The sequence below is a fragment of the Sorex fumeus genome, unplaced genomic scaffold (assembly GCF_029834395.1).
Source record: "Sorex fumeus unplaced genomic scaffold, SorFum_2.1 ptg000037l, whole genome shotgun sequence".
In the NCBI taxonomy this organism is placed as follows: Eukaryota; Metazoa; Chordata; class Mammalia; order Eulipotyphla; family Soricidae; genus Sorex; species Sorex fumeus.
Genome location: NW_026606094.1, coordinates 62,628,783 through 62,642,417, shown reverse-complemented (window position 1 = coordinate 62,642,417; position 13,635 = coordinate 62,628,783). Strand labels below are relative to the sequence as shown.

Genomic DNA, 13,635 nt, shown 5'->3' with positions numbered 1-13,635 from the left:
TGAAATAAGCAGAGAAAGTAAAGAAGTTTTCTGAAGATTTTAAGCTAGAAACTTTCCTAGATTGTTTTACACAAACATTTTTCCTGATAACTTGGTGAAAAACTTGCTTCGGAGTGACCAGGAAGATAACTCAGTGGTCAGAGGCCCGTACTATGCCAGCACCCAATTTCAAAATCTGGAAGCACATTACAACCCCCCAACCCCCTACACATACAAAACAGTGTCCTTAAGTGTAGCCCTGGGGTAGCCTGGTGATTGCCAGGGCCACAAGGCCCTAGCTGTTCCTCATCTTCAGGCCCTAGCAGAAACCTGTTTGTGTGAGAATTGCTGGGAGTGGCCCAGAGCCCCTTGAGTCCTACAAACAAACCGATTTCTGGGTTCTCATTAACAAGTAAAATGCTGCAAGGTTGACTTTTATTACTTAAACTTGTGAAAAGTTTTCTTATCTTTAGGAAGGGGTGATATCAGTTCCTATTCTGTAGAGATTTCAGAAGTAAATTTAGCAGTTTAATTCTAAACTACCACAAACAGTAAGTACTTGATTAAATATTAATTGTTGCTGATGCTATTATCACAGAGGAAGGATTATATTCTGCAGAACACCAGGTTTTATAAATCAAAAGCACAATATAGCATGTGTGGAGTAACAATGTAGTGTTGGGATGTAGTGATACAGTGATCAAAGGATAAATAATACATTATGTTCCCATTTTGTTCTTGTTGGGATATATGGTGAACTCTTTACAATGGATTTATTAAATATCTCTGTGGTTAGCAATTATCTTGAATAGGAAAGGTGTACAGAGAATATATTACATATATTAAAACTTCCTGATGATATTCCCTCTCAAAATAATAAAATTTATGAAGCTGATAACCAATGCATTCTTCAGGAAAGACTATAGAACAGTTCATAATTCTCCTTTTAATTTCACTCTGTAAACTATAATAGAAATTTTACTATTTGGACAATAGAACTTTGAGAATTCTCATGTTCTTAAAGTCTATTTTCAGGATAGTGATATCACAATTCGCTCAATAATTTTATAACTTTTTTTCCTTTTGCAGTTTTTAATATCATTGCCATAAAAAGTCTGTTTCTGTTAGCTGAGTTGTCCAAAAGATGATCCATAAATTTACAAAGTTAAGTACAAGTCCACACCAATTCTTCCTGCATCCTGATCATGGATTTTGTTTGGGACTGAAACAAAGGTTTCCAGCGTCCCAGGAAACACCTCCTTGGCTGCACATTTGCAAGGCCAAGCTATAGGTTTCTGAGCCATTCCCCAGGACCCCTGCAGCATTTTTCCTTTTAAAATTTTCTTATTATAAACATTATAATAATTCAGGTAACATAGCTACAAATTTTAGCATTTATAATCTTGGATGTATTGTTGTCCCTTTATTTTTGGTCGGCACTCAGAGATGTTTAGGGGTTATTCCTGGCTCTGCTCTCAAGGATCACTCCTGGGGAACCATATGGGTTTCTGGAGTTTGAAAACAGGTCAGCCGTTTGCATGGAAAATGCCCTACCTATTGTACTATTGCTCCAACCCCATATTTATAGTTTTGAAATATTTTTTTGAGGTTCTGAGGATAGAAGTCTCATACATGTATGGCAAGTGTTTTGCTTTGTTTTGTTTTGTTTGCTTTTTGGGTCACACCCCGCAATACTCAGGGGTTACCCCTAGCTCTGAACTCAGGAGTTACTCCTGGTGGTGCCCAGGGGACCATATGAGATGTTGGGAATCGAACCTAGGTCGGCCGCGTGCAAGGCAAATACCCTACCCGCTCTGCTATCGCTCCAACACCTGGCAAGTATTTTAACACCAAGCAACGACCAGCCCACATTTATGGTTTTGATGTACAATGTTACTGAACTTTCACCTCTACCAAAGTGCCCAAGCCCCTCTACCACTGTCCTTATATAATTTCTAAAGTCTCCCTCTTCATTCCCCCACTTCTTCCCTGATTGGTAATCTCAGTTTTACTGTCTATTCCCTTGTTTCGTTGCAACACTTTTCTTATTTTACATATGTCGCAGCATGTTCCTTATTTTATGTTAGGAAAATATGATACTTTCCTTATTTTGTTTATCCTTGCTTTCTTTTTATTTTCTAGTTAGTATTTAGGCTCCTTTGCTGGCTACTGCTTTTCTACCTGAAACTAAATGGTGCAGTACTGGAAATTTAAATTCCAATTCCTAACTGCTTCTTCAGCTATACTTTATTTTCTCTTAGTTTTAGTTAGACCTATTGGGTCTAGAGTTTAGCCCCATGGCCTCTCCCTACCATGTTTACCCTAATTCTATTCTTGTTCCTAAGTACTGTTATCCATATAACAGTCACTGCATAAATCAAAGCACATGTTCTTCTAAATGACACCACTCTCATGTAACAGTTCTTAGCTATCTTTGTGTCAGACATCTACTAGGAATATTGGAGAAGTGTCTGGACACCTTTCCAGAAAAGGTAGTAAAGATGTACTAATTAACACATGGGTTTCAAAGACAGGCAACTATAATACTCATAACTTGTTAACTATTAGTGAGGGGTGGGTCACAATCTAATCCAAGGCTTACTCCTGGCTTTGTATTCAGGGTTCACTCTTTTTTTTTTTTTGTAAGAGTACTACTGGGCTGGAGCGATAGCACAGCAGTAGGGCATTTGCCTTGCATGCAGCTAATATGGCCGACCCGAGTTCGATTCCTCTGCCCCTCTTGGTGGGCCCGGCAAGCTACCAAGAGTATCTTGCCTGCACGGCAGAGCCTGGCAAGCTACCTGTGACGTATTCGATATGCCAAACACAGTAACAACAAGTCTCACAATGGAGACTTTACTGGGCCCGCTCAAGCAAATCGATGAACAACGGGAGGACCGTGACCGTGAAGAGTACTACTATTCATTCAGTCATTGATTAGGCTAATTGAATTGAGCATGAACTTCACCTTACTTTTTAAAAATTTTTTATAATTTTATTTATTGAATCACTGTGAGAGCAGTTACAACGCTTTCAGGTTTTTTTTTTTTATAATTTATTTATTTATTGAATCACTGTGGGAAAAGTTACAGAGCTTTCAGGTTTAGGTCTCAGTCATGTAAATATCAAACACATTTCCCTTTACCAATACTTATTTTTACCACGAACCCCAATAGAACCCCACCTCCCACCCCTCCCAATTCCTGTGAGGCAGATGAGTTCTAGTTAACACTCTATCTACTTTGACTAGATTCATTGTTTCGATAAAAGATGCACCATTATTATTTAGAGTTTACCCCTCCACCCCCAAATCAGACATGCTGAAAAAGTGTTGTGAAATGATTTGCTTTCTACAGCTGGATTCAAGAATTAAATGTTGTCGCGCAGCCGCAATAGCAGTTTTGGATTTCTGCTATTTTACTTATTAACCCTGGAAGTATTTCTACTAAAAGTCAGATAATTAAGAGATTGGTTTCTGTGCTCTGGAGTCGTGGCCGTGCTGGAGAGCCGCTCATGGGGGGCAACTGGTGACCTCGGTAGGGTGTGAAGGACGGGCCGGAACGCCCCCCTTCCCATGAGGTTTTTGTTGCCCCCGACCCCCAGCTCATACCTGCTGTCCACAAGGCTCCCGAGCGGCTGCCGTCTTTCTTTCCAGAGAGGAGAGGGCGAATGGGGCAACACCCTTTCCCCTCCGGGCAGGCATGATGGCGCAGTTTAAAGCATAGTCCGTTCGCTTTTCTTCTCCAAGCTGCTGGGTTCTGCATTAAGTCCTTGTGCTTCTGGGGCCATGGCCGTGCCGGAGAGCCGCTCGTGGGGGGCAACTGCTTTCAGGTTTAAGTCTTGGTCATACAATGAAACAGCCGTACCTTCACCAGTGCCCATTCTCCACCACCAAAAACCCCAGTATATCCCCATTCCACAGATGATTCCCACATTACTCTCTCTCTACTTTGATTACGTTCAATATTTTGACACCTGACCTACCATTATTATTTGGGATTTTACCCCAACACTTGGATCTGTCAAAAAGGCAATAGTAGACAATTTGTTTTCTATTGCTGGTTATGAATAACATATGATGTTGCTCGGCTGCAGTAGTAGCCGCACAGTTTTAAAATTCAAAAATTTTAACAGTTAAATCTGGAGAGATTTCTGCCAAAAGCTGCTGGGTTTCGAGATTTGTTTCTGAGTCTCTGGGATGATGGCCATTTAGCAGCTTGATCAGGAGCCAGAGAGGCCATTTGTGGGAGGCAACCTGGGATCTCATTGAACGGTAGGAAAGGGCCGGCCCCACCCCCATCTCGTGAGGCCCTGTATGTCTCATCACTACAGGCCCAAACCTCTCCAACTCCATCACGTAAGGCCCCGTGTGTCTCGTCACTGCTGGCCCAAACCTGACTGTCTCTGGAGGATGGCGGCCAAGGGGCCACCAGGGGGAACAGGCTAAGAAACAAAACCTATTCCTACCTGGGGTGGCCCAGCACATGTAACCCACTGCAGGGACTGGACGCAGTTCTGCCAAAAGCTGTTGGGTTTTGAGATTTGTTTTGGAGTCTCTGGGATCATGGTTGTTAAGCAGTTCAATCAGGAACCAGAGAGGCCATGCCTCCAATTATATAGCTAAGCCGAAGGTACTTGTAGGTATATGGATACCTAACTTTTGGCCATTTACTTTCTTGGTAAACTTTGCCCCAAGTTTTGGGGGTCTGGCCAAAGGCATAGCAGCAATTTTGGGGTATCTGAAAGTCTGAAGGTGACATCAGGCTGCTGATGCACTCGCTTCACAGGTACAGATTGATCTGCTGGCAGTACCATACCCCCTCAGGGTTCACTCTTGGAGGTGCTTGGGGGGCTGTATTTGTTGCTGGGGATCAAAGTTCATGTTGCATGTTGCATGCAAGGCACTGTACTATCTTTCCTGCCCCCCCAAAGAAAGTTACTGTCACTGTCACTGTCATTCAGTTGTTCATCGATTTACTTGAGCGGGCGTCAGTAATGTCTCCATTCGTCCCAGCCCTGAGATTTTAGCAGCCCTTCCTTACTCGTCTTTCCCAACGCTGTCAAATTGGGGGCTCTTTCAGGGTCAGGGGAATGAGACCCATTATTTTTACTGTTTTCGGCATATCAAATATGCCACGGGTAGCTTGCCAGGATTTGCCGTGCAGATGGGATACTCTTAGATTATTAAAATAAATAAATTTTTAAAATACATTTCCAAAATATTAAGGAATATTTAAAGTTGTGATTGCTATAAATGTACTTCATTATTACTACATTAAATAAGTGTAACAGTGATGAGATTTAAGACTTTTAAAATATCTTGAAACATTAACTTATTAATTAATTATTATTATAATTATTTTTGCCAAGGGCTGGAGCGATAGCACAGCGGTAGGGCGTTTGCCTTACAAGTGGCCAACATGGCCGACCATGTTCAATTCCTCTGCCCCTCTTGGAGAGCCCGGCAAGCTACCCAGAGCCTGGCAAGCTACCCGTGATGTATTCGATATGCCAAACACAGTAACAACAAGTCTCAGAATGGAGACGTTACTGGGCCCGCTTGAGCAAATCAATGAACAAGGGGAGTACCGTGACCGTGACCATGATTTTTGCCACATTGGGTGGTGCTCAGGGTTCTATGCTCAGGAATCACTCCAGGCTGAACTTGGCCTTTGTTAGATATAGAGTTAGAGTTGGCCTTGTGCAAGGCACGCACCTTAATCTCTGTATTATTACTGCTGTTCCAAAACATTACCTTTTTATTTTGGATGGATTCCTCAGATTTGTTAGTAAAGCCTGACTTGATGCTGTTCGTTGAACACAGGGGATCTGAGCTGGCAGTTTTTTCAATAGAATATGTCATTGATTCCATCGGTTCTTCAGCTTTTATAATATCCTTAAATGAATAACATACATGTTACTATTCAAATTATGCCTTAAAAATTCAAAGTAATGTAAGTAAGCATTTTTCTAAGATAGTATTGATTTTTATTGAAAATAGAATATTTTTGTGCAGCTTTTGTTGTAGTTTTCAGTCTTGATATAAAGCTCCTCAGCCCAACTCACACAAAAGACATTAGTCACTCACAATGACTTATTGTACTTTATTTTCTGAAGAACTTTATATGTAATTGAAAAAAAACCCAACACATTAATCCAAAACAATTATTCCATCTGAATAAATCGTTTCTAAACAAGGAGTTCTGTGAGGCAGATGACTTACAGTTCCTCTTTAAAAAAATTTTTTTTTCTTCATCACCTTCTCTGGACTTTATAAATTTATAAGATGTAGTTAGGGGCTTTAAAAAAGAGACTGTTCCCAGTTCCCAGAAGATCTTGGGAGACCTCAATCTTCCCGCAACTTCCCATTTCAAACTTACGGAAAAGCAAAAGTGATGAATGTACTCCTAAAGAATAAGAAATTCCAAAGCAGCCAGGTCAACCTTAAATAAACTATTTAATAGGCTAAGAAAAAGTTCTAAATCCCATTATTTTTAGTCTAGTTTTTATACTTTATGATTCTTATAGAAATGAGACCATTACAAAAATAAAAGAGACACTCAGAGGTACCTGGGTGGGGGCATGTGGTTATGGAAAATCAAACTCAGGATATCAGATATGCTAGGGATGTGCTCCACTCCAATTATCCCCTGGATCCAAAATAAGACAAGCTTTAATGAAACAAACGAACAACATGGTCTCTGTTCATTTTAAAGGGAAGTAACTGTGATTTGGCCCCCCAAAATATGGGAGAAGGGGAATAAAACAGAAACAAGAAGCCCATTTAGGATTATGACCTAAAGCTTAACCAGGATAGGGAGTGAAAATGGAAAAAAGTAGGTAGATTAAAGAACATATAAATACACAGGGAGTTCTCTCAGATGTAAAGAGAACATGTAAAAAGAAGGTTTCTTAAGGAAGCTGTTTATTTGACAAACTTACAAATGTTAATCAATTATTTCAAGGTACAATGAACTTTAGCCAGTCTTTTATCATCCTAACGCTTTTTTAACCAGATACTTGTATACACTTTTATTTATTTTTTTAACAAATATCACATGTATTTTTTTTACAAATATCACTACTAAGAAATCAATATTTTATATGGCTTGTTTTTTTCAGGGGTTATTTACTTTGTAGCCAGTTTAAAATAAAATTTTAACTTCTTTCTAAGAAGTACGCTTAATAGATCAAAGATAATTTATTTTCCAAGAAGGCTGTCAGACAAAATAACATGTTTTGTTTCTTGTTTTGTTTTTGGTTTGGTTTTTGGGCCACACCTGGTGGTACTCAGGAATTACTACTGGCCCTGCACTCAGGAATCACTCCTGGTGATGCTGGGGGACCATATAACATGTCAGGAATTTAACCTTATCAGCTAAGTGCAACAAAAGCACCCTACCTACTGTACTATTGCTATGGTCTACTGCTAGGGCTGGTGTTTATATACCTTTATACTGCTTTTAGCTTCATTTTCACATAGAAATTCATAAATAGAATATGTCTATAAATAATAATATAATTCGGAATAATTATAGCATTAATTTCCATTGTATGAACGTTTTTGAGAAGTTTGATTAGATGATATAAATGTTAAGAAGAGTCAGATATGGGCTGGAGTGATAGTACAGCACGTGGGTTCCATCTCAACATGATATACGGTCTCCTGAGCCTTACCAGGAGTGATGCCTGAGCATAAAGCCAGGAGTAAACCCTGAGTACAGCCAAGTTTGATCTGGAACAAAAAACAAACAAGAGTCATATAACACAATTTATTGTGTCAACAATAAATATAAGCATCAGGCATGAATGAACTCACTTAAACCATTATTTATTAATAGCCTATTACTTTTCCCCTATGTTTAGAAGTTAAGAAACTGAGGCACAGAAAACTGAAATAACTGTGCAAGGTCCTAAATACTAAGTGGCAGAGTCAAGGTTTCACGTTGCAGTGACTCCAGAATTCCTAACATTAACTATATATGCTGCTTTTCGGGATTGATTCTCTTAGCAATACAACTTTGTAAAATAGTTAGTATTTAATTCTCTGCAGATAAGTTTAAGTTTTATGTGTGCACTATATAAGGATAGTGTATTTTACTTTTTAGAGTTGAAACAAAAAAAATTACAGTGTACAGAGTTCAACTGTTCTGGATCAGATAGTTAAAGCTTTGAAACCTATTTGTGGAAAACCTGGCTCAACAACGTGCTATGTGCCCATTAGCTCTTTAATTTTCATCATATTACCTAGATAATACTGGGATATCAGCTACTTAGCAACCTTGGTAATACCTAAGATTATAGTTCAGATCTTCTGTTTCATAATATAGTATTTCTGAAAAGTAAAAACTAAACAAAAACCATACTAACATGACTTTATGTCAGTAAACATTTACTTGTGACATTGCCAGTGAATAATGTAGACCTTGACTTGCCATTAGTTCAGCATGTGTTCCATTTTCCACCACTATCCCATCTTTTATGGTCACAATCAGATCCGCACTTCAAATAGTGGAAAGCCGGTGTGCTACTACAATTGTAGTCCGACCTTTACTTGCCTGTGGAAAGTAAGTATAGAAAAAATAAAAAATAATGCCTAAGTGTTCAAGAAACTTATTTATTATTTTTAAATTTTATTTAATTTTAATTTTTGAGTCACCATGAGATACAGACTTACAAAGCTGATCATGATCAGGTTTCAGTCATACAGTGTTCCAAAACCCATCCCTCCACCAGTGTAAGTTTCCCACCACCAATGCCCCCCCAGTTTCCCTTCTGCCACTCTTCCCCCAGTCTGTCTCTATGGCACTTTCTGTCTGTCTGTCAGTCTGTCTGTGTGTGTGTCTCTCTCTCTGTCACTATCTCTTCCCTTTTTGAGCATTATGGCTTGTAGCATTAATTTAAATGTCATATATGTAACATTAATTATAAGATAAAATAATAAAACCACACTAAAACTTCATTGTTTTAATCATATTGCAGAAAGAGTTAGGTAGTTTTATGAACAAACTAAGACTAATGGTAGGATTGGAATCAATCAGTTCAATAAAATCTCATAAAAAACTAAAGGATGTAATGACAGATGTTACTGTACTAAACATGCTAATTAAGTACACAACTCAAGCACACTCATATGTAGAATCTAGAATGCATTGCATTCATAAGGTAAACTCATGTTTTTACAATTTCAAAGTTTTTACAATTTCTTCATTGATGTACACTGGAGTTATAATTTCCTTGAATCTTGTTTCTTTTGGGGGTCCACTGTGCTGTGCTCAAGGCTTACTTCTGGCTGTGCTCACAGGTCACTCCTGGTGGGCTCAGGGGAGCAGATGGGATGTCAAAGATTGAATCTGGATCTGCTGAGTGCAAGGCAAGTACTTTACCTGCTTTACTATCTCTCTGGCTCATGAATCTTGATTCTGCCCTTTTCTGAGTTTGTAATCTTAGACCTGTTACTTAACTAAATGTCAATCTTCATTAAATTTTCTTTTACTTCTTTTGGTTTTTGAGTTCCACCTAGCAGTGCTTTGGGTTTACTCAAGGTTTGACCTTCGGGGATCACTCTTGACAAGCCTTGGGGGGCATATGAGGATTGAATCCAGGTTGGCAACGTGCAAGGCAAATGCCGTATCTGCTGTACTTGATTAATAGCTCCAGTACCCTCAGTCTTCATTTCTTAGGGAAAATTGGCCTAACTATATTTTACAGTTATTGTGCAGATTAATGTTCTTTTTGTTTGTTTGTATTGGTTTTGGGGTCAAACCTGGCAATGCCCAGGGATTACTAATTCTTGGTTCTGCAATCAGGAATTATTCCTGGCAGAGCTCGGAGCCATATGGGATGTTGGAGATTATATCTGGGTGGGCCACATGAAAGGCAAAATCCTATTCCTTATACCATAATTCCAGCCCCAGATTAGTGTTCTTGAACTATGATTTGTATGTACAAATTTTGAAGTAACTAATAACTTTAAAATTATTAATTGGGTATCTTTCAAGCTCCAGCCTGGAGCGATAGCACAGCGGTAGGGCATTTGCCTTGCATGCAGCCAACATAGCCGACCCGAGTTCGATTCCTCTGCCCCTCTCGGAGAGCCCGGCAAGCTACCGAGAGTATCTCGCCCGCACGGCAGAGCCTGGCAAGCTCCCTGTGACGTATTCGATATGCCGAACACAGTAACAACAAAATCTCCAATGGAGACGTTACTGGGCCCGCTCGAGCAAATCGATGAACAAAGGGAGGGCCTTTACCTTTACCTTTTTTATCTTTCAAGCTGCAGAACTTTGACTGTTTACTGAGGAAAGTTCTAAAGATAAGACTAGATATTTGCTCTTGAGAGAGCTATTTAATAAGGAAACAAGATAAAGAATTATAACATATAATAATAAATCTATATAAAAAGTCATATGAAAACACCAAGCAGCACAGTAGTGGTAAGCTGTCTAGTCAAATAGAGAAAGTTATCTAAACGAGTTACTTTTGAGTAAAATTTTATTGAAAATATAGAAGTTTGCAAAGTGGTATAACATAGCAACTGGCCTTAAAAGAACATGGGACCTGGGAAGAATATTGACTTTTACATAGTGCAGAAATGTGTCAAGTCTTCTGGGAGTGCTTGGTATCAAGCCCGAGTCAGATGGGCTCCTTACCTGCTGTACTCTTTTTGAGATTTTAAAGGTTGCAGAATTATGAGGATAAAAATAATTTCTGTTGTAATAAAATAAAATTGATAAGAGTTTGGACTTTTTTTTTGCTGGTTTGTCTTTTTATTACTTAATTCTACAAAATTATGTATATTTTTGTTTTACATAAATTATTTAGGAAATAACAAACAGTATTACAGATAGGTCATTATTATTCGTGACAAGATTCTTTTCAAAATATAACTTAGAGAAATTTAGACTCTTAAAAATTGGTTTTCTTTGGTTTTCATACACAGTTCTATGAACTGCTAAAAAGTTGTGTTTTTTTTTTTCCTTTCTGAGAAGATCAGAGAAGTTAAGCAATGGGGATGTGGATGACAGTTCACATAATAGTACATCTGAAATATAAACTGGGTCCTTGACATACTAAAAGTGCACTGATACTGCTACACCACTGTGCACTGTTTTCAAGCAACGTAACTAATGATCTTTGTGTGGGCTGTTTCTTTTACTTTTTTTCCCCCTGAACCTTATAGAAGCATTAAGCATAGGCTTTCCTTTGGCAAGTGTAAACTTTTGTAACAGTTTTACATGTGAACATGGTATAGCTATTTCAGCCTTTTTGATTATTTGTGTTTTGATGAAGATTGCGGCATTGCAACATACAATTTGAAGAGCTATAAAATGATACCCCTAAAAACACATAGTGATGCAAATTAATGTTTGTCATAAAAATAATAAACTTCCTCTTAAAATACAAGATGAGAATATTAATTGTTAATAATGACATTATATTTCTGAGCATGTATATCAAAAGAATTACTTTTATTTGATAACATATTCTTAATTAAAATATTCATAATCTAAACTTTTGATATTTATTATGCAGGGTTTACAAAATGAGTGATATTGGAGAATACCAACACAGTGGTAAAAATTTGAGTTAGAGGAGCTGGAGCAATAAATAGTACAGTGGGTAAGGAATATGCTTTGCATGTGGCCGACCTGGGTTCAATCCCTGGCATCCCAGATGATCTCTTGAGCACCGCCAGGAGTAACCTCTGTGCGTCACTGGGTATGATCCAAAAAGCAAATAAATAAATAAACAAAATTTAAAAAAAACTGAATTGGACCAGAGAGACACTACAATGCATAAGGTACTTGCCTAGAGAACGCTGACCATTATTTTTTCCCTGGTACCAGATATATTCCTCTGAACAACACCAGGAGTGAGGAGTGATCCCTGAGCACAGAGTTAGGAATAATCACTGAGCCACAGCTAGATATGGTCTCAACCTTGTCCCCACTCCCCAAACAGAAAATCAAGAGTCAATTTTATAAAATAAATGATAGAGTTCTGCTTTTAACTAATATGTTAAAGCAGAAATTTAATGGGATATTAAAATTCAGGTTTATATTTTTATTTGAAATCTAGAAAAACATATGGATACGAAATTTCAAAACACTGAACACTTTAGGCAAATACTTTAGGCAAAGAAACAGTTTACAGTACTAAAGGGAAAATTATTTTTTAAAGATTTTTTTTAAAAATAGAGGTATTGGGAAGACAAAGATGTTGATGCTGGATACTAGTTCTGAACAAAATAATCAGCCAGTCTGAAATTGCTAGGAGTGGGCCCCATTATCCCCAAACTCCAAATACTGCTGGAGGTGGCCCCAGTTTTAAAAATCATAGTGCATTTCTTATCAGAAAAAGGTGTAAGCATTGTCAGTGGAGTATATTTAAAATATAGAAATATAGAATAAAAACCAAAACCCCAAAATCAACTATCAGTCTAGAATTCTCTACCCCCAAAGTACATATTTCTTTTAAAATTGAAATGAAATAAGGAGTTTTCCAAACATGTAAAAGCTATTCACCGAACAAAAATGTGCTATAGTAAAGGAATTCTTTAAGAAAAAGAAATGACATTAAATGAAATTATGAATATATGCAAAAGAATAAAGAGCACTGGAAATGGCAATTGAATGGTAAATATGTATTTTTACTATTTAAGTCTTTTACAAAAGAATTATTTAAGCAAAAGAAGGAAAATAACAGGCAGCATGATGCTTATAATATATGATAGGTAAGCTATCTGATAATAATTGCTTAAAGGCATGAAAGCAAGGAATGGAAGCACACTAATATAAATTATTATCTTATATGTGAAGTGATGTATTATTTGAAGTTGTTATAAGTTAAAAGTGCTCAAATAAAATTGTTCACTATAAATTGTAAACCTATTACTGGAAAAACAAAACGAAGCATTATAGTTAATTAGCTTACAAAAGAGAAGTAAATCAAAAAAATTCCTTAATCCAAATAATGGTAGAATATGAGGAAACAGAAATCAAGATTATAAAGCAAATAGTAAGATAATCTCTTTAAATATAATTACATCATAATAACATCAAGCACATGTGGTCCAAATACTGCAATCTAAAGTCAAAGACTGTCAGATCGAATATAAAAATAACTATATATCATCTACAAGAAACACAGGTTGTATAAAAATATAAAATAGGCCAAAATTAGAGGCATGGAAAAAGATACTTAACACTAAGTATAAGAAAGAGTATTTCTGTCTAAAATTAGATAGTAATGCAGCTGAATGAATGGGAGCTTGTACTATGTTCCATTGTAGCTTACACTGAGGAATGACTGGAACGATAGCACAGCGGGTAGGGCGTTCACCTTACAAGCGGCCAACATGGCCGACCCGAGTTCGATTCCTCCGCCCCTCTCGGAGAGCCCGGCAAGCTACCGAGAGTATTCGATATGCCAGACACAGTAACAACAAAGTCTCCAATGGAGACGTTACTAGGCCCGCTCGAGCAAATCGCGATCAACGGGAGGGCCTTTACCGGCCTTTACCTTTACCTTTACCTGCTCAAGTTCCATCAGAGAAAGAGCACTGAATCTGGGTATCCATCTGAGAGAAGAATTCTGTAGTGGGTGTGAATACTGCAGTGGAAAAAGAGTGGTGATGGTAGTGGAGTATATGAC

At 37.9% G+C, this 13,635-nt stretch overlaps 1 protein-coding gene across 1 annotated transcript in view; it reads right to left on the bottom strand.

Annotated features, from left to right (window-relative positions):
- The window catches only part of ABCB5 (ATP binding cassette subfamily B member 5), a 172,966-nt gene that overhangs the window by 60,103 nt on the left and 99,228 nt on the right, over positions 1-13,635 (bottom strand). The window contains 2 exon segments of the mRNA XM_056118701.1: positions 5,735-5,875; positions 8,376-8,537. Of these exon segments, the coding sequence (XP_055974676.1) occupies positions 5,735-5,875; positions 8,376-8,537 (303 nt within the window).